Source organism: Balearica regulorum, chromosome 2 (genome assembly GCF_011004875.1).
Source record: "Balearica regulorum gibbericeps isolate bBalReg1 chromosome 2, bBalReg1.pri, whole genome shotgun sequence".
NCBI classification, from domain to species: Eukaryota; Metazoa; Chordata; class Aves; order Gruiformes; family Gruidae; genus Balearica; species Balearica regulorum.
Window position 1 is genome coordinate 62,056,337 of NC_046185.1, and position 26,394 is coordinate 62,082,730.

Here is a 26,394-nt window from a genome sequence, read left to right on the forward strand (position 1 = left end):
CATACAGTAACACAACGAAGTTGTTTCCACAATGCTCTGCCTTCCAGGAAAGAAAAGGTATTACTGCTTTTATAAATGACCTTTGATAACGATGAACTGGGGGTCCAAGACATTGTATCTAGTCAAGGATATTTACTACTGCCACCATATTCTGTCTGGGAACAATGAAGTGTTCTGTTGCTTAACAGTGAAACAGACTTTGGAAGGGGGTTTAACTGGGGAAAAGGTTGTATGGGGGGAGATGACAACTGCAGATTAGAACTAATACAAAAGAATACAAAAATTGTCTGAGTGGAAATACAGGAGAAATGTGAGGATTTTGCCATTTATCTACTAGATATGAATAAAAGGTCTTTTCTTAACCTCTAGTATAAAAATCCCTCTGGCATTGCTTTAATAGGCTTGCAGTGATTAATTCTATTCAGTTCTCTTTTCAAAGGTTTAAATCACTTAACCGTATAGCACTTTGGTAACCATGGTTCCAGAAAATAAAGCACATATTTTTATAAAATAGGAAGAAGATTTCATAGGAAAGAATGGCCCTGACTTAAAGCTATCTGGGAAATGTCTGTACCTCTTTAATCTGCACCATTTTAGATCAAGTTTTTAAATAACTGCTCATTTTGCTAAGCACAGAACAGCCCCAGTGTGTTCACACAGTGTGAAGCAAGTTGGTACCTCCGTGCTGACTGGTGTTCTCAATCAAATGTACTAAACACAAAACAAACATGTGGGTTAAAATAAGAATAAGAATTTGTTCTCTGTAAAGATAACCTGAGTTAATGTTTAAACTATGAATTCTACAAAAGACAAAGATTTTTAATCTTCTCAGAATTGGATTTTTTTTGCCTACATTCCAGTTTACAGATAAATTTGACAGAAACTCGTAATCCACTGAGATCCTAAAGACACTAAATACAGAGCGTACAAGTTAACAGAGTACAGACAATCCAGGTCTGCTGCTGTCTTTTATATGACCTTGAATCACTGACTTCATTCCCACATCACCATTCTTTACTCTATAAAATGGGCAAAATTGTACTCATGGCCTCTGCAAGATCTCTGACAGAGTGTTTTTTATATACTAAAGCAAAAAAAAAAAAAAAAAGAGAGAATAATTTCTCTTATTAATGTACTTTTTAATTTTCTCAATTTTACTGTCTGCAAATTTGGGGGAAAATTTGTGGATGGGGAAAAAAAAAGATTAAATAAAAAAGTAATTTAGATACTATTCTCACTTAAGGTTATGAGAGCCCTGTGTGAAATCAGTCTTTGATAGCAAATAGCTCAAAGTCTTGATTACATAAAATGTGAAAACAGAGAAAACTAGTAGTGTCTTTTTTTCTTTTGGTCAGAACTGTTTTCAAATATATAAGAAAAAAAATAATCATCCAGTAGACCTTTTCTCTTTGCAGAAAAGAAATTCACATAATTCAGTAAAAAGACATCACTTTTGCTTCTGCAAAGATCTTCAGTATGTGGCTTACCAAAGCAAAAAGCAGTTTCAGCTTCCTAGAGTGACATTCATGAAATGAATGGAAATTGATATTTTAATAACTTTTTTTTAAGAAAAATTTCTAAATGTGTCTGAGAAGAGCTTCCGATAGAAAATATTCTACTTGGTTTGATAGTTAGTAACTCTCAAATTATTTGTGACTGTAGTCATCAAATCTGTACCATACCCCCCCCCCCCCCCAAAAAAAAAACCCTACAAACCCCAAACCATTTCTCCCTTTAGTAAGACTCGCAGACTCCCTAACTCCCTTTCATCTGTGATGGGGAAAGCATGCCATCTAGTGGGCTTGGAATAACGACATCTTCCTGGTACCATCAATATATAAAATTTGGAGACAAACTTCTACAAACTTTTGGTAATGACTTCATAAGTTTATTTCTTTTTCTCATACATCAAAATGGAAAGCCTTGGGCCAAACTGTGGGAACATAAAATGTGAAGTTATATAGGAATAAATTGAAAATGCCTGATTTCAGGACAAGTTTGAGTTTTTGTAAGTACCAAATTTTACTAGATAGACACTTAGTAGCCATTAATTGCTCTCTGAAATACAGTTTTTATTCAGCTTCAGTTCCCTTCCTCTATCTTTCTTCACCTAATTAATACTGGCATTGGAACATCAGACCTCTGCATCTTGCTTTCCAGCTTGGAAACTTACCATCTGCCATATCAATACTGGTGGTTTTTTAGAGGTAATAAACTTAGTTAATAAAGCCAAGAGATTACAGCTGCTAAAAAGGTCCATGAAGGACAAACAGAAATTAAATTAACTTCTATAAATGACAATCAAATTTTTTGTGTGAAATCTTCGTATGTATCAGGAGAATAAGGAAAAACAAAATGAAACAAAAACCAAACTTGAATAAAACTCTTTACATTAGCTATAAGAGCATAATCTTAGCAAATATGAAGCCTACAACATCTGGAAGACTGATACAAATGAGTGTATCTTAGTATTACACTGCGCTTTCCACTTTAAAGAATTAGTTATCCATTTGTTAAATGGAATTGTAGAGCTATGCTTTTATGTTTAAACTATGATACTACTTTAGTCACATAAATAAAAACGTATGAATTTGACCTAGTAGATTACAAATTATTTTTTCCTTTTTTTTAAGCTACTGAAGCTGAAGCAATTTCATGCAATGAATTCTTCAACTCTTCATGAGAACTCAAGCACAATTTTAAGTAGATTAGACACTCAATCCTGATAAGAATTGCTGAAATGTAACTCCTCCCTCAAGTAACATCAGCAAAACAAGATGAAATTTGTTCAACTTTGATTCCTATAAGAAAGTGGTACTCAATTTATTCAGTAAATTGCAATTTGGAAATAACTACTTTTAAACAACTTGAGATTCTTATGTCATTTTTTTTAAGCCATATTCATGTTGGCATCTACTTCCTGATTTACACGCACTTCCATTTAGTTTAGTTTCAAATACTCAGATTTGAATATCTGTATTTAAAATAACCCTAAGGGGTTTTTTGGGGTTTTGCTTTGGATAAATGAAAATCAAATTCATTAATAAAATTTCTGAAAAAGAAAAATTTTAGCTTAAAACTAGAGTATACTTTTTCCTCAATTATTAAAAGCATGCCAGATAACAGTAACAGTACTAGATAATGCATCTTGCAATACGTTTATAATAGAGAGTCAAAACAGTGAGGAAAAATTATAATTGTGAAATATTTTGAGACAATTTCAGTACTGGCTTTTCTATTTATTTTTGTCACGATCCACAGCAAAACTGCACATAACAATTTTAATCAGTAAAATAAAATAGTATCTTGTTGTGCTTTATCAAGTCTTTGTCATTTCAGCACAGCTGTTTAACAGAAAAGAAACTTTGAAACGTGATATTATGGCTTCCATATTACATTTGATGGTTATTCATAAACGAAAAATTTTTGAAGAAAATATAAAATTATAAAAGTGGATTTCAGTGCAACATGTCAAGAGTTTTCTAGGAGTTATGCTGCAGTCTTTGAAAATACATGATTTTTATCAGGTAACTAATGAATGTTATAAAAGCTTTCTCCACAGTCTGATCTGATATTGCAAATCTACTCTGAAACTGGAAGAACGTATTTCAATTTCTCTTCCTTTGCATTTGCCATCTTGGAAGACAGCATATATTTGCAGCTTTTCATTGCAGTAATAATTCTGGCCAGAGACAAATTTTTCAAGCAGCCACCTGCTTTTTTTATATTTTTCATGTCTGTTTTGGGTCTTGCAAACACTTGTGCTACTTCTATATTTCATAAAAGCATTTTCAGAACCCAGAGTTTATTATGACCGAGAATATAATTTTAACCCAATGTACTTCTGTGGTTTTGACTGATCCAGTTCTGTAGCTGTGTAGTGTAAATAATGGTTCACTCTGAAAGGACAGTTTGGATGAAAGCAGCAGAAGTAACAACTATAGATGGAGATGACTGCATTTTGTCAATAAAGCCAATTACAAAGTAATCTCTAGAGAATACGTCTTGCTGTGAGAAGCTACAGAATTCAGCACTGCCTTATGCATTTAACTAGTCAAGGTAAGCTATTTATTTTTGCTTCGGTAAATAATCATAAAAGTTTTCTTTAGCATATTAAAGCTACTTTAGAGTAAATTTCAATTTCGTTTCAGTTTTTTAATTTTCAGTTTAATTTCAGGTTTGTTTTCTGTTTTGTTTTGTTGGGGTTTTTTTTAGCATTTGTAAGAGTGCTAATTTTCTTCCAAGCATTTCAGGAAAAACTTTATATTTAAAATAAATATATTACTCTGCAAGTTACCAGAGTTTCAGATGTTAACTGAGAATGTGAAGATCGGCTTTGACTGGATGGAGCCTTCCAAAGATTAAGAGAATCATCAAAATCTGTAGGGGAAAAAAAAAGAATAAAAATCAAATTAGAAAAAAAAAGTTTTCTTTTTCATTACTACAAGACTAACAGAGACCATAACAAGCTTTTCAAATTGTTTCAGTGAAACATAAAAGTAGCCAACCACAGTTATCCTTCTGAAGATCTCAGAAGTATTCATTCTTATTGTTCCTATGAATTTGGATTTATCTGGCAAATCCTTTGAATAAACACAAATTAAATAAAATACAATTTTCAGCTGCAACATAAAATAGTCTGGGAAAAGTTACACTTAGCTTAAACTGCAATTGTATAGCCTTTAGTAATTTGAAATAGTTCAGATTTAGTTTTATTTAAGACGTAATAGTACAAAATTATTGAAGGTACTGGGGTATCACATCACAAACATAATGAACAGATGTCCTTGTCTTCAAAAAAACTTCAATTTCGCATTTTAAGAGAAGCAGTTTCAGGAAAACCCATATTCATAAATATAATGAAGACAGAATTACTTGGTAAATCTGTTTCAGAATGAAAAGTGCCAGAAATTTTATAGAACAAACCTGTCAATAATAGGTTTTGAGGCTCTCATATATTTAGAAAAGAAAACAATAAAGCACTAGATTACACAGAATTTGAGTGCAAAACCCACAAAAGTAGAAGTCCTATAGATATCTTAGCTAATTACTAAATTGAGCTAACTAATTCTACTTTTAACATAAATTTGAGGATGAGGGGGTTTTATTCCTGAAAAATGTGAGGAAAATACATTGGGGGAAAAAACCTACAGTTTCAGGAAGATAAACCAAAGCAAGATTTTCTATTAAGAGATGACAAAAGGATCTATTAAAAAAGCAGAAACAGGTCATTATAGATAAACACCACCATTCTGAACATATGAAGGACTTACAAGCCTTTCAAGCACTATAGTTTTAGAAATGGAGCAAACATTGTCCTGTCCTCCCTTTTTTAAACAAACAAAAATTTTACTTCTTGTTCCTGAAATATCATAGATGACTCTTCCCCTCTTATTTCAAAGTGCCTGGAAAAACAGGTTTTTCGGCTTTGTTTTTCAGTGACCTGATAAAACATATCTCAACTACTCACTGAAAATTTCTACAATCCCGGAGTTTGAACTGCTCTCAGATATGATATTGCATCAGCTAACAGAACTACCAAGAGGCAGAAATAAGAGGACCATGACAGGAGTGAAAAGTTTTGGACTAAAAAAAATTACACTTATAGATAAACAAAGCAGCCACAGAAGAAACTGAGGATTTTTAGAGCTGGACTTTTGTATAATGCTGAGGTACTTCTCTGATAACCCAGTGAGTTAACCAAGAATGTTTCTTTTCCTTTGGTCTATCATAAAGTCATAACCTCATACGGGAAATAGCATTCCTCTTCTGTTCATGCTTCTGTAACAGAAGTTTAACAGAAGCAGAACTACAAGAACTGTTTAAATCTGAAAGTAGAAACACAGAAACTTAGGCACACAAAAAAGAAAGCAACCAAAAAGAAGGAACTTACTAATTTTCCCTCTCTTGAACAACTTTTACTAAATGAGCTCTCTGAAGAATTTCCTAGTTTTCTAAACTAAAGATTATAATACCTATTTGGACAAAAATGTGGGTTCTCACAACACATTGTAGTAAGACTTAGAAATATTGTTCAGGAAATTATTAGTCAATATAAAATTAAATCTGAGATACTCCAAGTATATACAGGTTAAAAAAAAAATAATCAATTTGAGTATTAAATTTGATCAGTCTATGAATTAAATTATATCTGAATGTTTTTGAATGCAGCTAACTTCAGCATATTAGAGTCCACTCTTACTCATGTATCTCTGAAGTTGAATACATTAAGAAACAGGAGTTTTAGAAACAGTTCATCTATTTCTTCTTCCTAAACTTTCATTGTACTGGGCAAAACTGTAAAGAGTATTTTATGCCCAGTATTTTGCAGAAGAATGCACTGCAGAACCAATTACATCTTTTCCATTTGTCACATTTTGAAGATGTAAATAACAGCTCAGAGCTTTTTCTGAGACATGTTAAACCAGTGACTTACCGACTTCTTAAATCCTCAGAGCAATATTTTGACTTAACAACATAATTACATTCATGGTTTATACATTCATTTTCAGTAAGAATTATTTGAGGTAAATTACTGTGGTGGGTTTACCTTGGCTGGATGCCAGGTGCCCACCAAGCTGCTCTGTCATGCCTCTCCTCGGCAGGTGGAGAAGATGGAAAAAAACCTCATGGGTCAAGATAAAGGCAGTTTAATACAGCAAAAAGCTGGGTGCAGAAGCAAAGGACAACAAAAGATATATTTTCCACTTCCCATCAGCAGGTGATGTCCAGCTACTTCCCGGGAAGTAAGGCTTCAGCACACGTTAACGGTTCCTCCAGAAAACAAATGTCCTAAATAACGAATGCGCCCCTCTCCTCCTCCTTTCTCTTAACTTCTATTGCTGAGCAGAAGGTATGGAATATCCCTTTGGTCAGCTTGGGTCATCTCTCCTGGTGATGTCCCCTCCCAAGATCTTGCCCACCCCCAGCCTACTGGCAAGGAGAGAAACATTGGAGAGACAGCCCTGGTGCTGTGCCAGCACTGCTCAGCAGCAGCCAAAACCCTGGTGTGTTACCAACACCTTGCTGGCTGCTGATACACAGCACAGCACGGGGAAGGCTGCTGTGGGGAGAAGTAACTCCATCTCAGCCAGACCCAATACAGTTACTCAGAATTAGAAGTTATTTAAGTAGGTTTAAAATACCACAAGATTACATTAACATCACTTACCAGTTATATCACCTTTTTCTGTAATGAGGTTGTCTTCCTTGGAAGAATTAAAATCAAACATATAACATCCTAGGTAACAGTGTTTCACCATCTGATTCACATGTTCATAGAACTGGCAGTGATACAGAAGGGCCTTAAGTGCAGGTTTTCCTGTCTCAGAGAGGCCAGATTCTTCATCATGTACACAGGGACCCTGAAGACATGAAATTCACAAATATAATTCCTTTAAAGGAATGTTTTGCATAAAATAAATGTCAAAAAACCCCAAATTAAGCCTAATACTGTGTATGTATGTGTATACAGCTTGTTTACAGGCTGTAACTAATAGATTCCAAAAATCAAATGTAGATTTGCTATTAAGGCTGAGCTAAATCATTATTTTACAAAAAAATGTAATGATTTAGCAAAATGGAAGTAGCTATTTAGCTCCTGAGAAATCTGGTAACAGCTAAGTAGAAAGCCATGGAAAGCTGTAAATGGGTGGTTTTAAGACAGTATATGTATCAGGAGTCTTTACAATTTTAATTTCTCATTTATTTTTACCTACATATATCAACTAATGCAAAAGTTTTCTTTAGGAAAAGAGCACACTCGTACTAAGAGTACTAAATATCCTGAAAAGGTCATCCAGTATACTGCCATTGTACTACATCTAGCCATGTCAATCTAATATGATAAAATATTTATTTAGAAAACAAGACATAAAAGAAAAGAAATACTCTTTGAAGAATGGTTTTCAGTCCTTTCTTTTTAAATACTGACTTTAGGGAAAACTTTCTCAAGCAGTGGATTTACACCTGAAAAGAAAGACTTCACAGTCTTATTTCAAATAAACTGCCTTTGTTACAGTATTTCTCCAGTATTTTCTATGGTAACATAGGAAAACAAGTTTTATAAGCTACAACATAACCTGGTTTAGACTGACCATAAAAATTAAAGGTGATAAGTGGCAAAAGAACCCAGACTGAGAAAAATTCAAACCAATTACATTCTGCAAGGAAATTTTAGGAGGCATCTTGCAGTACTTCAAAAATAAACTACTGAAAATTACAGAAGGAAAATCCATCAATGCTAATTAGAAATTTTCTTTGGCAGTCAGCAGAGAGTAGAGGTAGATCTACTGCAAATAAGTAATTTGAAAACACTATTTGTCCTCAAAAAAACCCCAAAACAAAACAAAAGATAGATCAAGTGGAATCAGTAAAACTATTTTGTGCTACAGGATAAGTTATAACCAGAGTTTTAGATGGCTACTGTTCATTCTGTTTGGTTTCAGTAATATTTAAACAGCCTATTTTCACTATTTGCCTTTTACATCAATTAATGGAGAATCAGATATGAAATAGTTTCAAGAAGAATATACTATTTCATGCAAATTGTTTATGATGAATTATAAAATTTTACTCATACACTGTCAGCAATATACTTAGACTGTATCAACTATGACAAATGTGTACTTTAGAAATGTTAAATTTAATGAAAATTTTACCTTGCAGAACTCTTTGCTAGCTTAAAAAGCTATGCCAGATACTTTATTGTACGAGGGCCCTGGAAGAGTTACTCATCAATTACTTTCATAAAGTGTTCTGACTTCAGCAATCTTCATACAAGACCGTATGTTGCAGTCTTAGAGTACTTTACACAAGTTGACTCTACTCATGACAAAAAATTTCCTATGCCACTCTTTAAAGTAATATAGCAAAATGTATTTTTATAAAGCAGATCAACTAGATAACAGCAACACTATAGACATTCTCATGAAGACACTGGCCTAAAAACTCTATTCACAACCTTTCCTTTTCCATCCCTATTTGCCTAAGGGATAAAATCACAATACTCTACTTTGGGTATGGTACATTATTCCTACTATTCACCCAGATCCACTTAATAGCTCTCCTTTTAACTTGCTTGCATTAAAGTCAACAGACAAACCATCTTATTCAGTGCAAGGGAAAACAGTAACTCTGAAATACAGAATTTGATCCTGACGGTATCTTACAATTTTAATTGTTGTTTGTATTTTCAACAGGTTTCATTTACCATTTACCATAAAGTGTTGTTTGATAATATCTTTCAGCATGAACACTTAGTAAGTGATGAGCAATTTCCATTAAATTACATTTCTTAATAAGAATCACATTGACTCAAAGGTTCTATTAATTGCAACTTTTCAACAGGTTACAATGGCTGATCTTGTAAATCCCCTGCTATTATGAATTCAAAGAATTACAATTTATATTGATAAAATGTACGTAATAAGCAGTAAGACTGAAACAAGGGCCAGATTTGTAAAATTACGCGAACATCTTCCTTTATGATCAGATGTAAAGGAAAGATAAGATTACTGTAAAATGCAGGTCTGCAAGAAATCGCATGATTATTTTGGGTGTAGCTGAATTGTAGATAGCTTATCCTAGTAAAATAGAAGGAATGTCTTTCAGCACTAACTTGATAACAGCATACGGTTGCATTTGCAAATTTCTTCAAAAAATAACATATACTGTTCTCATACAGGTACAAGCTCACATACTGGAAGGAGCAAGATGGACAGAAAGAACAGGTATCAAGGCCACAAAAAATTTGAAAAATTGGGAACGAAGATCCAAAGATCTTTATGTACAATGAATGAGACTTGCTGAAAATAACATGAGATGACTGACTCAGGATCAGAACTGGAAAAGTCTCCAGGGAATCTTATCAGTTTGTATAAATATCTGATAAAAGAAAGTAAAGGGAGACATTCTTCTCAGTTGGTAACCAGTGACCAGACAAAAGGCAGTGAGCAAAAATTGGAATACAGAAAATTCTATTTAAACTTAAGAAAAAACTTTTTGCCCTGTGAGCATAGTCAAACATTAGGACAAGTTGCCCAGAGAAGCTGTACATCCTTGAACATATTCAAAACTCAGCTGGACACAGCCCCAAGCAATCTGCTTGAGTTCACCCTGCTTTGAGCAAGGGGTTATGTTTTTAAGAAGCATTTAAATTTACTTAAGCAACAAGCTGTTTCATCTTTCTTTGGAAATGATTGTGTCTCATCACTTACATATTTCTTTCAAAACATTTTATAAGCATCACATCCTCATATTTTCTTCTTCCTCATACTCCTCAAATCACGTTGCATTACACGTGTGGGTAAAATAAATGACCAATTTCTATCCGAAAACATTAATGATACTATGTAAGAAAGACAGGTTCCTAAGAGCCCAAAGATACTATATTCATGAAATGCAACATATATACAAACTAGCTTTGGTTCTTTTATTGAGCATCTTGAAGTTTGAAAGACGTTTGTCTATTCATAGATTTCTCTTTCCAAAATGTCACCTTAGACATGTAATTTTTTAAGTTGATATTTTATACGTATACTGACATAAGTTTTTTTATATCAAACAACATGTCTCTGTGACATTATGACCTTTCTCATCAAATGTAACAGTAACTCACTCGCCAAATACAATCCTTCACGTCTCCTGTAGGAACTGGAATCACAAGGAGGTTTTGTAGAATAAAAGCAGCCTGAACAAAAAAAAGAAAGCATCAATATTGCATTCTAGCCATCACAATTAAAAAAAAAACACATCAGAACCAAACAGCGTAGTCTACATATTATTCCATTGCTTTAGACTTATGCTGAAACACAAAGAATTTTCATGTTCATGTTGGGGAAAAAAAATTAGAAGGATATATCCTAAAACCTCTAAAACTTCACCTACAACAGATGTCAGTAGGGCATGGCACAAGACAAGGCTGGTAAGAAAAAAAGAAAAGGAAGAGATGGAATAAAAATCACTAGGAAACAAATTTTTTTTTTTATCAAATATTTTTATCGCTGTTCCACTACAATTAATCCTGTTGAATAAGCATTACATAACAAGAAGTATTAAAAAAAAAAAACAACCCAGAGGAGGAAAACTCAGCGAGTCCAGAGGAAGCCATAAAGATGATCAGAGGGCTGGAGCACCTCTCCTGTGAGGACAGATTGAGAGAGTTGGGTTGCTCAGCCTGCAGAAGAGAAGGCTTCAGGGAGACCTTACTGCAGCCTTCCAGTACCTGAAGGGGGTATACATGAAAGCAGGGGAGAGACTGTTTACAAGGACAAGTAGTGACAGAACAAGGGGTAATGGTTTTAAAGTGAAAGAGGGTAGGTTTAGGTTAGATATTAGGAAGAAATTCTTTACTTTGAAGGGGGTGAGGCCCTGGAACAGGTTGCCCAGAGAAGCTGTGGATGCCCCATCCCTGGAAGTGTTCAAGGCCAGGCTGGATGGGGCTTTGGACAACCTGGTCTAGTGGAGGGTGTCCCTGCCCATGGCAGGGGGGTTGGAACTAGATGGTCTTTAAGGTCCCTTCCAACCCAAACCATTCTGTGGTTCTAGGATTCTATGAAAACCTAGATAACTGTTTATGACCCTCTAGTGTTCTCGTGTACTTTTTTTTAAATTATTATAAAATAATTGAGACAGTGTGGGGGATGCATTGGAACACACTGACACGTATGTTCCAAATATTTTCCTTTCTAAATACATGACATATGTGTTTTTCTAATTTATATTACACATGCGAATGCGGGTGGATTGAAACTACTTTTTCAATATTTTGTCAATCTTTTGTCAATAATTTGACTCTTAAGAGACTACTAAAGTTATTTGGAAGTTAAATTAAACAATGAAGCACACATTCTCAAAACCATTTTGGACAAAGAAATTAAAAATATTACTTTTGAATATGGAATTAGTTGAGCAACAGAGCTGGGAAGAAACTAACCCACTATTTGTCACAGTTGTTCTTTCTTAGTCATTGGAAAACAAGAAAAACCTTACAACTGGAGTTGATAAAAGTTGCAAAAACCATGTACACAGTTTAGATACAGTATTATATAGTTCTGTGTGCTGTTCTGACAGAGTGCAAACTTTCAGTTCTCACAAATAAACCTTAGTGCCTAGGCACATTAGATTACTTCATGTCTGCAATGAAGAGATATTTACTACAAGTTGAGTGATGAGTTTGTACCAAAGTTTTCATAAATGGAACAAACCACCTATTAAAATCTGGGCTAATTTGTTATGCTTTATCAACCTATTTGCCTGAGTAAGCCTTAGGAGTTTTTATGGGTTCACTTGTATTGTCTAGATAATTTCTGCTTTTACACTAATCATCCATATTTGTTGCTTCTTGAATAATTCTAACTAAGAAGCTAAACATTTATTTTAGTTAGGTAGTATTTAACTTACAAAGCAGTAGGTGTTGTGCAGCAGCAGAGAACAAATATATACAATAAAAAATAAAAAAACCCATTTCCTTAATGAAAAAAACCCTTGACAATCTAAGACGGCAGAAGGACACAAGAAACATACCTCCCTGCGTACCATGCTACATTCAGACTGGTCCAGAAAGATGTTTATCACCGTTCCCCACAGCCCTCCTGAAATGTTCTGGCAACTTTCTGCTAAAGCAATACATCCTGTTTCAAGAGATGTAAGAGCTGATCCTATTCCAAGTGCTGTAAATCTGACCTAGTACATATAAGCACAACACAAAGTGATATTTCTTACAGTAATTAGTAACACATTTTCTTTAAATTATTAAGTTGTATCAACTGAATCTGGAGCTTAAGGGAGTAATTTAAAAAGTAACAACTTCTTTTCTTATATTTCTCTAGCCCTATACTCATAATCACAACTATGTGTACATAAAAATGACAGAATTAATAACACAGCTTTTTGAATACTTAAAAATACTACGATAGTCTTCAATATTCTTCACATTTTACTGCTAAAAGTTCCATTTAGCAAACTCATATAATTTAAGAGATTTGCATCACATACATTTGCTCTAAATTTGTAGTTCATGTAAATGTTTCTGCTTTGTAGCTAGGTAACAGCAAGTAACTGCCTATGAAACATGATCATGAGTGACTAATGAAAGCACAGAAGACAGAAGATGTAGAGAAGAATTTCTCAGAAGATGTTTATACGGAAACATTCTCCCTACTTTATCGTTACTGTTATTAGGATATAGTCAGTAACATTTTAAATAATGCAAAGCAGTAGTTGCAATATTAAATAAATTAATGAAACAAAAATTTTGCAAAAACTTAAGGGTCAAAATAAGATTCCAACTTAACATTGCATTAACTAACCTCAGGGTCTCTATCTACCCATAAAGGAACGAGCCATGCCAGACCTAGCTGAGAAAGAATTTGTTCTTCACTGCTGTCATAAGGCAAAGACCAGAGAGATATCCAGTCCTGATTAGAAAACAGAAAATAAATTAAGAAATTATTTTATGAATCTTTCAATGCCATGCCAGTCACCAACAGCCTGAGCTACCAATTATATGCTAAAACACTTCAAATTCACACAACATGGATATTCCAAAAAAAAGATTTTTTTTTTAAACCTGCTGACTTCATCTACTGAATAAAATTAAATTTGTGTCATCTTCTTCATAGAATTAGGACAGCAGTACTAAAGAGAGATTACATATTTTACTTGAAATACTGGGATAGTTATTTCCATTCAAAATTTAGTCCTTACATTTTTTTATTTTTGCTTATTATTAACATTATTTTTCTCTCTTATATTACACATCTGCAGAAAACTACCAAATAAGAACATGCAATTACTTCTTTGATCATAATTCATTCTTTTTCTTCAGGCACCTGCCATATGACTAAATAGTCATGCAGACTACCACATACTACTTAGCTGCAGATTGCATGAAATCATACTCAACTTTTAATTTGTGTAATTCAGGTTAAAGAAACCCCATACTTGCAAAGTACTCTGTTTAACCATGGCACGGCACAAGCAATGCATTAAGTTTATAATGAATAGTGATACCTAAAATTATAGGTATGTGTCTTCTGGCCATCTCTGTATATTTTTTACACAATAGATGACTGATATTTTATTTGGAGCAGCGTATTTTGCATGGATCTTCTCAATACACACAATATTAATTACAAAAAGCACAGTATTTTACAATCTTTGAATTTTGGGCAGGAGGGCATTAAAATACAAAACTAAATACAAAACATAGGTCAGCAAAGCAAGACCAATGAAAATGATACCATAGCAAACAAACAAAACATTGCAGCAATTCTAGTACACCTTAAGTATATGCTCTATTTCTCACGTACTCCTACAGACACCTGTAAGTAACTTCTGTCCATCAGTATGAGCTAGGATCTTATATCTGACTTAACAAGGTGGTTCTTTTAATAATGAAGAACCGTAATGGTTCTTCATACTGCTAATGAGTAAAAAATTTGCTTTAACTACTGTTAATTTCAAGTCATTGGAATGTGCATTTTAAGTTAGCATTTGTTTTATTTTTTTAATTGCAGTTATCCAGTGTGTCTCTTGCACAGAGGAAGAAGGCTAATTTTGTATTTCTCTTTCTGTAAGATTTGATACTAAATCACATGACGGCCAGGATTTAAAATTTCTTTGAGATTATAAGCTATTAGCACAGTCTAAACAGTAACACTGTTGTATACACATGATGATTTCTAGCCACAAAAAAAATGCCACTGATCATTACGCTACTATACATATTACTCTATGAGACTGATATATTAAAAAAAAAAGTCTACTCCTTCATCCATGCATTTACCATGTAACTCTTTGGAGGCTGCAGTATTGCTGCTGTGTACTTAATATTCTGTCGCCCTGCAATTTTAATAAACTTACTATCTTGAAGAAGGTGTAGAGAACTGAAAAAATAGACATCTGGAATTTGGAGAAGCAGCTATACTGCTATTTGTAATTACATGCGTACTTGATCATATTGAAAGATTTTCACTTGTGGCTATCACAGATATTAACAAGAGTGGATTTGCATTCTCCAAAATGATGACACTAAACTGTTGAATTTGCTTTAACTGCTTCAGGAGGAAGGTCTACATATATGAACATGTAAACGTAAGTTAGAAAGCCTGTTATCTATACAAGACTGAAGAAATAATATTGTTATAAAACTTTAAATTTATTCATCCTATATAAAATCCCGATTTCTCATTGTTATAAAAAGAAAATTTTACCTTATTCTGAAAGAAGGCCTTTCTAAATCCACAAAATTATTTGCAGAATGATTTTAGTAAGGTCAGAATTGAATCTTCAACTTTCTTGTATATTATTCTCTACAATATTTGTTTATCTAACAATATATACCCAATGACATTACCAGATATATTTTTTTTTATTTTTACAATCTGTTGCCACGTAAGACATCTTCCCCCTCCACATATGAAAATCCATCATTTAACTTTAGGCAGTGAGAATATATCTATGCATAGCCCTCACAAATGACAAGATAAGGACAACTGTAATGCACTCACCATATCCTTGGCTTGAGCCATCATTTCATGAGATAAATGAAGCAAGCAAAGAACTGTGCTTTTTGTAACACCTTTTCCCATGAAGGACATTGCATTTCCTCCCCATTCAACATAGAAGGATGAGATGACCTAGGAGTGGGGGTACAAGTTCATGGTAGCTTTAGTGTAAGCAGCGTACAGGTAGAGTACAAACTCCCCTATATGCTACTAACTCATAATTTAAGCTTATGAAAAGATGGCAGACTTTTAGCTGAATTTTAAGAATTTATTTATTTATGAGTCATCCGGTCATCATAGGATTAACCATACAGGAAACCATCGCAAGTTTAATGCTTTTTATTTGCTTCTTCAAATGAAGAATGCAGTGGAGCATGACATTGAGTAGAAACCTGAAAGTTTGATTTTGATGGAAATAGTCAATTTATTGTACCCATTTTTTTATGCTATGTTTGGAATTAAAAATATAATTTCTTTTCAAAATTCTGTGTTCAAGAAAAAGAGTCATTTATCTCTTTCATTGTGATTTGAATTGGAATAAATGCATCAGCTTTCTATATCAAATTGTAATGAACAGAAATAAGGGTCACTGGATCATAACATGAAATAAGCTGTATCTGATCAAATACCTATATGTTAAAGTAAAAAACATGCTGCTTTCAACAAAATATGCCTAAAAATACTTTTTTAAAAAAAGACATGATTTCAAGACTTACATTTTAGGATGCATTTTTCTCCCCAAAGCATAGCAATTTAAATCTCTCCATTTTTGCTGCTGTTCCTTCTTCTCAGTGTCTCACTCTACAGGAATACTTTCAGACCCAATTTCTCCAATCCCTCCCAAAAGAAACCTACATTTACTTTCATATTTAGTCCAAATAAAACTGTATAATTCCTCTGCACATACACCTTGTGTATTACCAGTTGATTTCATTCCATAACATTTATTATGGTTTTTTCCAGTAATAATCTTCCTTTCACATGACAACATCTGTAACCTTGGTGTCATTTTTAGTCTGGATTTCAAACTGCAGAGCTCATCTAATCAAACAGCTCTGAAATATTTATTTCTACTTGAGAAATCTTGGCAAGTTAAGGTTTTCTCCTTAAAAGACTATTTTTTTTTTTTCAATTGCAAATACGATTGTCATCTGTATACAAACGTTCCTGACACTTATCTGGTTACTATTAATATCGCTCAGAATCACAAATTAATTAAAACTACTTTAAGACTTTTTCAAGCCTCTCCCAATGCAACAAATAGATTTTAGTATTTGAAACTAAAAAGAAAACTTCTAAATATACCTACCTTACTGAACACCTGTAAAACAATCAGAAAGTCAGATCTATGCTTTTCCTACAGTTTTTAAGATGACTGGAGTTTTCAGAAGGTGTAATTTTAGCAGCAAAAACTTACTGTCTATCACATCCAAGGACTTGGCAAACAATTAAGAACACTGAAAACAAGAATGAAATTTTGGCTTCCCAACAACTGCAGTATCTTGAATTGCCTCTTTTTTGCTTTCTGTGTGTTAATAACCTGCCTAATGAGTTACTCTTCCCGCAGACCCCCTTTCACACGTGGATTTTGCCTGTGGGAGAATATCTTGGATTTTTCCTCTTAGCGTTTCAGTTATTAAAAAAAATATAGAAATAAAAAAAAATCTATTTTTCATCTTGCTTAAACTACAGTCATTTTATATTGCCTCTTAAATAGGGGATGAAGGCACACACAATACAATCAATCATTGTAAGTACAGATACACATCTATCCTGGTTTTGGCTGAGATGACAGAGTTAATTTTCTTTCTAGAAGCTGGTATAGTGCTGTTTTGGATTTAGTATGAGAATAATGTTGATAACACACTGATATTTTTAGTTGTTGCCAAGCAGCCAAGGACTTTTCCGCTTCTCATACTGACCTGCCACCCAAGAGGCTGGGAGGGGACACAGCCAGGACAGCTGACCCAAACTGGCCACAGGGATATTCCATTCCATATGATGTCATGCTCAGTATATAACTGGGTGGTGGGCCAGGAGGCAGGGCAGCTCAAGAACTAGCTGAGTATCAGCTTCAGTTGGTGAGCAATTGTGTTGTGCATTGCTTGTATATTCTTTTTTTTGTATTATTATTATCATTATCTTTCTTTCCTGTCCTATTAAACTGTCTTTATCTCATTCCACAAGTTTTACCTTGTTTTTTTTCTTTTGAGTCTGTCCCCATCCCACTGAGGAGAGGGGCAGGGAGTGAGCTAATGGCTATGTGTTTTTTTTAGCTGCCTGTCAGGTTAAACCACAACAACATCACTCAATCTAGTCTCCATATTTTTACTATTTACTTAGCAGGAAAAAAGCATCTTTGCCACACTTATTCCTAGTGATAATATTCATTAAAAGTACATCCTGAAATTTATAGTGTTGTTAGCTATACCATTCTTTACAAGTATTCAACCCAAAAGCTAAGTTATACATAAGCTACCCACCTCAAGAAGACCTGTTAAATATTTCTTACAAATTGTGACAGGTTCAACTGCAGCAGAATAGGTACTCCAGTCTGGACATGCAGTAACATGAACCATTCCTCGTAATGTTCTCTCCAGTGAAGGAAGTCCATAAAAATGTGGTGCATCTGTTAGCCTTAGGCACTGTAGCAGCTTCAGAGCCAGCTCAGTTCTGAAAGAGCCAGCAAGTTCCAAGCCCTCTCTGGTTTAATTGTAAAAAACAACAAACAAACAAAAAAATCAACTGTTAACATGAAGCTATTATAATGCATCATTGTACAAGAGGCCATTCTTACTGTTAGTCAAGGAGTCTCAGCATCTCAAGTAGTTACTATTGCCTTATGCACAGAATAACATGGAATTAAATTTGACAGTTCTAGCTTCACCAAGGTTCTGAAAGCATAATATTGCTTCTGATTATAATGGGGTTGCTTAACTAAAAAAGGACAAATAAGATGTAACTCTAATTATTACGGAGCACGTTACATAAAAAGCAAGAGATTGAAGAAGATGGATAACAAGAAGAGTTGAGAAGCTTAGTAACTACGCTTATGTTTGTTCTGGTTCAAGAGACAAGTTTAAAAATACCTCCTGTGAAATACCATCAATACAGAATTCAGGTAGACAGAAAATACAGGAGTGTGAGATATATCAAGCAGGGATTTCTATAATCCTCCCTTTTTCAGCTGTCAAAATTTTTAGAAAATTAATAACTGTGTGGGAGGAATGAAGAAGGTGACATTTTTAAAGTATCTTTACAGTTATGTTGTGGCACTTAAATAAACAAATATTATCTTAAACTCCAATTTTAGTATCGCTTAGAATACACTTGGACAGAAAGATTTAGTGTGGGAAAATTGTTATATTAAAAACTTAGAGGGGAAAAAAAAAAAACCCAACTGTGTTTGCTTGATTAACACAAAAATGTTGGAACTTCATGCTGGATGTAGCTGTCCTAACTAATCAGTAATGTGCACTGATACTTTATTAGGCCAAAAAGGAGTTCAATGAAAATAAACATTTGTTGATATTTCAAACATTTCAATATTTTTACTTTGCTATAAATAAATGCTACAAAATCAACCAAGTTATCATTTGCTTGTGCAAATTTCTAGCAGTGAAAAAGAAATACTCCATCTTCTCCCTGCAACCAGTTTAGTTATCATTTGCCAAAAAAATGACCACTAGTATATACTCTTCCAGGTTTCCCAGTTAATTTCCTAATTTTACTGTGAAAAGGCCTATCTAATGTTGATCTTTACTTCAATAGGAGTATATTCCATTTTTACAGTTTAAAATAATTGAGTCATGATATAATTCTATTCAAATTGTGACCAAGATACAGCAGCAGTAAGTACTATGATCCCCCATCAGAATTACATAGGCTGGTCCATTTACACTGTACCTGTCAGTCACTGACACAGAACAAAACAATAGTGTGTTAAAAAGACGAATGAGTTCTTTATCCAGTTGCTGCCTGACAGCAGTCTGTATTTCATCTATTTCATCCTGCACTTGGGATTCTGGTCGCACCAGGAGGTCCAAAAGGGATTTTGGCTTCTAAAAGAAAAGAATAAAAATACAGTCACATAATGCATTGTTTAAATCCTATTTTAATACTCACACTAAAGCCATTTTTCTGTTGAGAGCTTGCAAATCACACACATTATAAATCACAAATTCCATGATCATTTTACTAAGAAGTATTTCTGTAAAAAGCATAGTAAAAAATTCCTATAACTACCAATTACTTGAATCTCCTAAACATTATAAAAGGATCTACTGTTAAGGCCTTAAAATCTCCTAGCATTAAGCCATAATACGGGATATTTTGAAGCATGAAAGAGAAGTCAAAGTTATATACAGCAATAACCTGCATTAAAAAATTAGATCACAAAAACCAGAAAACACATAGTAGAAATACTAGTTCAAGATGTATCTTGTATGTGTCAGTTCATTTTATATGAAGATTTTATATGAATATATTGAATAGGCCATATTTATAAAATTTTAGAGGATTCCCAGTTAGCCATATAAATTGAAGTACCTGAATTCTATAAGTAATTGAAATGAAGTCTACTAGCATTTTTTTCCTAAATGTTTAGATTGTATTTTAAAAATGGGAAAATGCAAGTGCATGGAAACTGTACTTCACATATGATATCTCTTATATAAGATCATGAATAATCTTGCATGCCGGGAGTATGCCCTTGCTTTGTGAAGAACAGTACTTTGCAAACTTCTAAAACTGCAGCCATCACTTATCTTTGGCATTTAACTATTGGTTTTATACAGCAAGATTGAATTGTTATATTTTGACGAATATAATAAAAGTTGTTTATACTGCTTTATGTTTATTTCCTATTTGTTTTTATACTTTTCAATTTTACACATCTTAAATGAACAGTATTGGATAGAACGGATCTCCAATATAAAGCACAAGAGTGTAAAAAATGGAAAGAAAAAATTACATTTCAATATTATACATGCATTTTAACTACAGCAACTGAACTGTACACTTATATAATGCCCTCCTCGTGTTTATAAAAATATTTTACTTAGACATATTATAGCTATTTAAAAATCAAAACTAGTGACAAACACACTGAAAGCAAAAACTTCTGTCCTAGCTTTCAATTCTTGTTCTTAATGCAAGACAGATAATGTTCATTTATATCACTTTGCCAAATTGAAGGCTCCAACACACCTGTTTGGAACTTCATCCTTTAAGTTACTGTGCTGGTTTTGTCCGGGATAGAGTTAATTTTCTTCACAGTAGCTAGTATGGGGCTATGTTTTGGATTGGTGCTGGAAACAGTGTTGATGACACAGGGATGGTTTGGTTACTGCTGAGCAGTGCTTACACAGAGCCAAGGCCTTTGCTGCTTCTCACACCACCCCACCAGCGAGGAGGCTGGGGGTGCACAAGGAGTTGGGAGGGGACACAGCTAGGACAGCTGACCCCAACTGACCAAAGGGATATCCCATACCATATGACATTATGCTCAGCATATAAAGGCTAGGGGAAGAAGAAGGAAGACAGGGACGTTCGGAGTGATAGTGCTCCTCTTCCAAGTAACCATTACACGTGACAGAGCCCTGCTTTCCTGGAGATGGCTGAACACCTGCCTGCCCATGGGAAGTGGGGAATGAATTCCTTGTCTTGCTTTGCTTGTGTGCGCGGCTTTTGCTTTACCTATTAAACTGTCTTTATCTCAACCCACAGGTTTTGTCACTTTTATGATTCTCTTCCCCATCCCACCATGGGGAGAGTGAGCAAGTGGCTGCATGCAGCTGAGCTGCCGGCTGCGGTTAAGCCATGACAGTTACACAGATAATACACATTGGGTTATGCAGGTAAGCATAGCTTATACAGCTGTATATGTATGCACACACATATGTATATACAGTTACATAGTTAACCATATAAGTATATATAGTTATATGTACATATAGAGCTATGCATAGCTAACTGTAGTTATGGCTCTATACAACCATATTACCATAGTTAACTACACCACTGCAAGGCACACACAGGTAGATATTTGCTACTGATAAATACAGTATTTGAGTTTAGAGAAACAATTCATATAACAAGTAAAGGAGAGAAAGAAGTTTACTCTTGTCCAAAATTAACTTCCTCAAACACTAAAACCATAGCACTGACCACAAAGTAGCAGATATTAACACCATAAGATCTGCTATTTCTTGCTTTTGTCGAGAGAAGTCATTTTCCTTGAGGAACTCACCAGAAACACACCAGCCGGCGAGTTCACAGTTACGTTATTTCTTACAGTCTACAGCTAACTTCTTAGGTATATTCTTACATTTTTAAGCAATGATTTCAGGATCCACTTCAGATGGTCTGACTCCAAACTCGATCTCTGCTCTTTAAGCAATTTGTTTAAAAATCTTAAGACATCTACTAAAAGCTTCTCATCCTCCACAGAAGCTGGAAGCACTTGCAGAAACCTGCAATGCAAACAAAAATATTTTCTTTCATACTTGTAGCACATTAAAAGACAGTTTAAGATCTCAGTCTAACAGGACTGAAGTCACCTGCAAATGTGGAATTATATAAAGTATATATGTATATTACATATATTTACACACAGTAAATATGGAATTATATTGTTATAGATATATATTACATATATTTCATACTTTTACATAAAATATTGTCTATATTATTATACTTACATGCTATTAAACATTTATTGTGTATTATTACAATGTAAAATTGTTATGTATATTAAAAAGTGTATTTACATATAGTAAACATGGAATTGCATACAGTAAAAGGTAGAAAAATCTGAAGAGGGCCACAGACAGGAAAGAAAAAAGGTAATTAGCTATTAAATACTACCAGTTAACAATAATAGCAAAGCCTACCTATGCATTTTAAATAATCCTTATTTTAAATACAGCATTCTTATTTTTTGCCAGTTTTGTGTATGAAAAAATTCCAGTACCTGAAGGGACCTACAGGAAAGCTGGAGAGGGACTGTTTATCAGGGAGTGTAGTGACAGGACAAGGGGTAATGGGTTGAAGCTGAAGGAGGGTCGATTTAGATTAGATGTTAGAAAGAAATTCTTTACTTTGAAGGGGGTGAGGCACTGGAACAGGTTGCCCAGAGAAGCTGTGGATGCCCCCTCCCTGGAAGTGTTCAAGGCCAGGTTGGATGGGACTTTGGGCAACCTGGTCTAGTGGAGGGTGTCCCTGCCCATGGCAGGGGGGTTGGAACTAGATGATCTTTGAGGTCCCTTCCAACCCAAACCATTCTATGATTCTATGTTTCTAAAATTACAGAATCAGATAATCATTGAGGTTGGAAAGGACTTTTGGAGGTCACCTGGTCCAACTTCCCCTACTCATGCAGGGACACCTGGAGTCAGTTGCTCAGGACCATGTCCAGGTGGCTTTTGAATATCTCCAAGAACAAAGATGCCACGACCTCTCAGGGCAACCTGTGTCACTGCTTGGTCACCTTCACAATAAAGTGTTTCCTGATGTTCAGAGGGAACGTTCTGTGTTTCAGTGTGTGCTTATTGCCTCTGGTCCTGCCACTGGACACCACTGGAAAGAGTCTGGCCCCATCTTCCTTATACCCTCCCTTCAGGTATTTGTACATGTTGACAAGTTCCCCGCTCTGAGCCTCCTCTTTTCCAGACTAACCAGTCCCAGCTCTTTCAGCCTTTACTCATAGAAAAGATGCTCCAGTCTTTCATCATCTTTGCAGTGCTTTGTTGGACCAGTATGTCCATGTCTTTCTTGTAGTGGGGAGTCTAGAACTGGACACAGCAGTCCAGGTATGGCCTCACCCGTACCAAGTGGGAGGGGAAGGATCACCTATCTTGTCCTGCTGGCAACACTCCTCCTAATGCAGCCCACGATACCATTAGACTTCTCTGCTGCAAAGGCATGCTACTGGGTCATGTTCAGCTTGGTGTCCTAGGATCCCCAGGTCCTTTTCAGTAAAGCTGCATTCCAGCTTGGTGAGGCCCAGCATGTACTGATGCCTGGGGTTGTTTCTTCCCAGATGCAGGACTTGGCACTTCCCCTTGTTGAACTTCATGGGCTTTCTGTCAGTCCACTTCTCCAGTCTGTTGAGGTCCCTCTGGATAGCAGCATGACTCCCTAATGTATTAGCCACTCCTCCCAGTTTTGTAACAAACAAAATCAATGAAGGTGCATTCTGCCCCATGATCCCAATCATTAGTGAAGATGTTGAACAGGATTGGATCCAATATTGATCCCTGGGGCACACTGCTAGTTACTGCCTTCCAACTGGACTTCGTATCACTGATTACCACCCTCCGGGCCTGGCCATTCAACCAGTTTACCAGCCATGTCACTGTCTACTCATCCAGCCCATACCTCATCAGCTTCTCTACGAGGATCTTATGAGAGACAGCGTCAACAAGTCTTCCTGGAGTGAAAGTACACAATATCCACTGCTTTCATCTACCAAGTCCTTTCATCGTAGAAGGGTATCAGCAGGCTGGCCAATCACGACTTCCCCTTGGTGAATCCATACAGACTACTCCTGATGACCTTCTTGTCACTCACATGCATGGAAATGGCTTCCAGGATTGGCTGCTCCATCACCTTCCAGGGACTGAGGTGAGGCTGATTGGCCTGTATTGCCCTGGGTCCTCCTTCCTGATCTTGTTGAAGATAGGAGCAACACTTGGTTTACTCCCAATCTCCATGATTGATCAAAATGGACTGAAGTTACACCAGCCAGGATGCACCCATGAGTGTATCCCATCAGGGCCCATGGATTTACATATGTCCGGTTTGCTTACGTATTCCCTAAGCTGATCCTCTTCCACCAGTGATATGTCTTTCTGGCTCCAGATATCCCCCCTGGTCTCTGGGGCCTGGGATTCCTGAAGGCTGGTTTTGCTAGTAAAGACTGAGGCAAAGGCAGCATTCAGGATCTCAGCCTTTTCTGCATCCTGTGCCACTGGGACATCTGCCCCATTCAGCAGAAAGCTCACTTTTTCTCTAGCCTTCCTTTTGTCACCTACGTACTTATAGAAGCCCTTCTTGTTGCCTTTAATGTTCCTCGCCAGATTCAATTCCAGATGGGCTTTCAGCTTTCCTACCTGCACCTCCGCATGGTCAGACAATGTCTCTGTATTCTTCCCAGGCTACCTGTCCCTACTTCCACCCTCTGTAGACTTCCATTTTATCTCTGAGTTTTGCCAGGGGCTCCTGGTATTTTTGCCTGACTTCCTGCTCAATTGCATGGACCGCTCTTGAGCTTGATATTAACCAGCTTTCTTGGGCCTCTCTTCCCTCCAGGGCCTGATCCCATCAGACACTAACAATGAGATCTCTGAAGAGGTCAGTTTGCTCTCCTGAAAATCCAGCCCTGTGATCTTAATTTTTGCCCTCCTCCATCCTTTCAGGATCCTGAATTCTACCACCTCATTGTCAATACAGCCAAAGTTGCCTCAGACCTTCACACCCCTAACAAGCCCTTGCTTGTTTGCAAGCACGAGGTCCAGCAGAGCACCTCTCCTCATTGGCTCTTCTGTCACCTGGATCAGGAGGTTGTCACTGATGCTCTCCAGGAACCTCCTGGATTGCTTATGAGCTGCTGTGTTGTTCTTCCAGCAGACAGAGGGAACAATATAAAAAATCAGAATCAGAAGTACAGGGACAATCAATTTCATAAATTTGAAAATATGAAAACTGGGAAATTTACTATTTAACCATCATAATCTTTAATGGATTTCTGTAGTCAGTATGCTTACCTGTTTATTGCTTTTTGCCAAACAAAGCTCTTCAAAGTGGTTCCACAAGACCCAGAACTGCATTTTAATGCAAGTCTGTCATTCAGAATGTAAAAACTAAGCCTAGTGACAGCAGCCCTAACATCCCTGTGTGACACTGCCTGAATGACTGAATTCAGACAATCCTGCAGTCCATACTTCGTGTGAGTTACTTTGAGTATAAGAATGTCTTCTGAGGATAGTTTTAGTGAGTCTAAAAATCTGAAAAGGTATATGAGAAAAATGATTAAAAGCCAGTATCTTTACAAACTATTTCAGTGAGCGTTGACTCCTTCACTTCCCAGTTCAAATGAGAAGACAAAATATAAATTGCCTTAAAAATTTATTTTTGTTAACCAATCTTTTCTCCTCCTTCTCCCTCCCCCATCTCCTTCAAAAAAACCCAAAAAACAACAATAACAAACAACTCCACTACATTCAAATTCTGAGCTGTTGGGATTCTTGCACAAAATGGCACCTCTCAAAAAGTTACTTGAAAGGCGCTATTCACATTGTTTGTAATGAACTTTTCCTCCACGCTATTGTAAATGTTGGCCACTTGGACCATCAATAAAAACTAAAATCTAGACTTCACATATTAATGCAATTTAGGTAAAATTTAGCTGTGACAATATATCCACAGCCTCTTGGGACATGACCCTTTATGTTTAAAAAGACAACATTCTCAAACCAGTAAAAACCTGAACTGCTGTTTGAAGCTGAAAATCTATTTAAACTTGATGGAACGCTCATTTAATTGAAAGATATTGGGATTTAAAATCAAGATAAAATGGCTCACGTTTCTGCTTCCCTCTCATAATTTATCAGTTGCAATAGGTTTTCAATCCCATGGTACCACGACATATTCCAAGCCATCTTAAGCATATCTGACACAGGTTTCATAGTCAAGCACTCAGAAGACAATGGCACCACAACAGTATTAGGGCTAACGACATGATGAGCAGTGATCTTGACTGGGAGATGAAACCTAAGAGAAAGAAAGAAAGAAAGAAAGAAAGAAAGAAAGAAAAAAAAAAGAAAAAAGCTGTTTGTTTTTTAAATTAAAGCTTTGAAAATTGCAAATAAAGTTTTTGAAACTC

The 26,394-nt window shown here is 35.5% G+C and overlaps 1 protein-coding gene across 1 annotated transcript in view; it reads right to left on the reverse strand.

Annotated features, from left to right (window-relative positions):
- RTTN (rotatin) overlaps positions 1–26,394 on the reverse strand; it is an 85,261-nt gene that overhangs the window by 26,086 nt on the left and 32,781 nt on the right. Inside the window, exons 24-34 of the mRNA XM_075744528.1 lie at positions 26,094–26,282; positions 25,277–25,516; positions 21,838–21,982; positions 19,416–19,570; positions 17,993–18,212; positions 15,513–15,641; positions 13,311–13,418; positions 12,526–12,684; positions 10,619–10,690; positions 7,172–7,364; positions 4,298–4,380 (exon numbers count right to left, since the gene is read on the reverse strand). Of these exons, the coding sequence (XP_075600643.1) occupies positions 4,298–4,380; positions 7,172–7,364; positions 10,619–10,690; positions 12,526–12,684; positions 13,311–13,418; positions 15,513–15,641; positions 17,993–18,212; positions 19,416–19,570; positions 21,838–21,982; positions 25,277–25,516; positions 26,094–26,282 (1,693 nt within the window). The remainder of the gene's footprint in view (positions 1–4,297; positions 4,381–7,171; positions 7,365–10,618; positions 10,691–12,525; positions 12,685–13,310; positions 13,419–15,512; positions 15,642–17,992; positions 18,213–19,415; positions 19,571–21,837; positions 21,983–25,276; positions 25,517–26,093; positions 26,283–26,394) is intronic.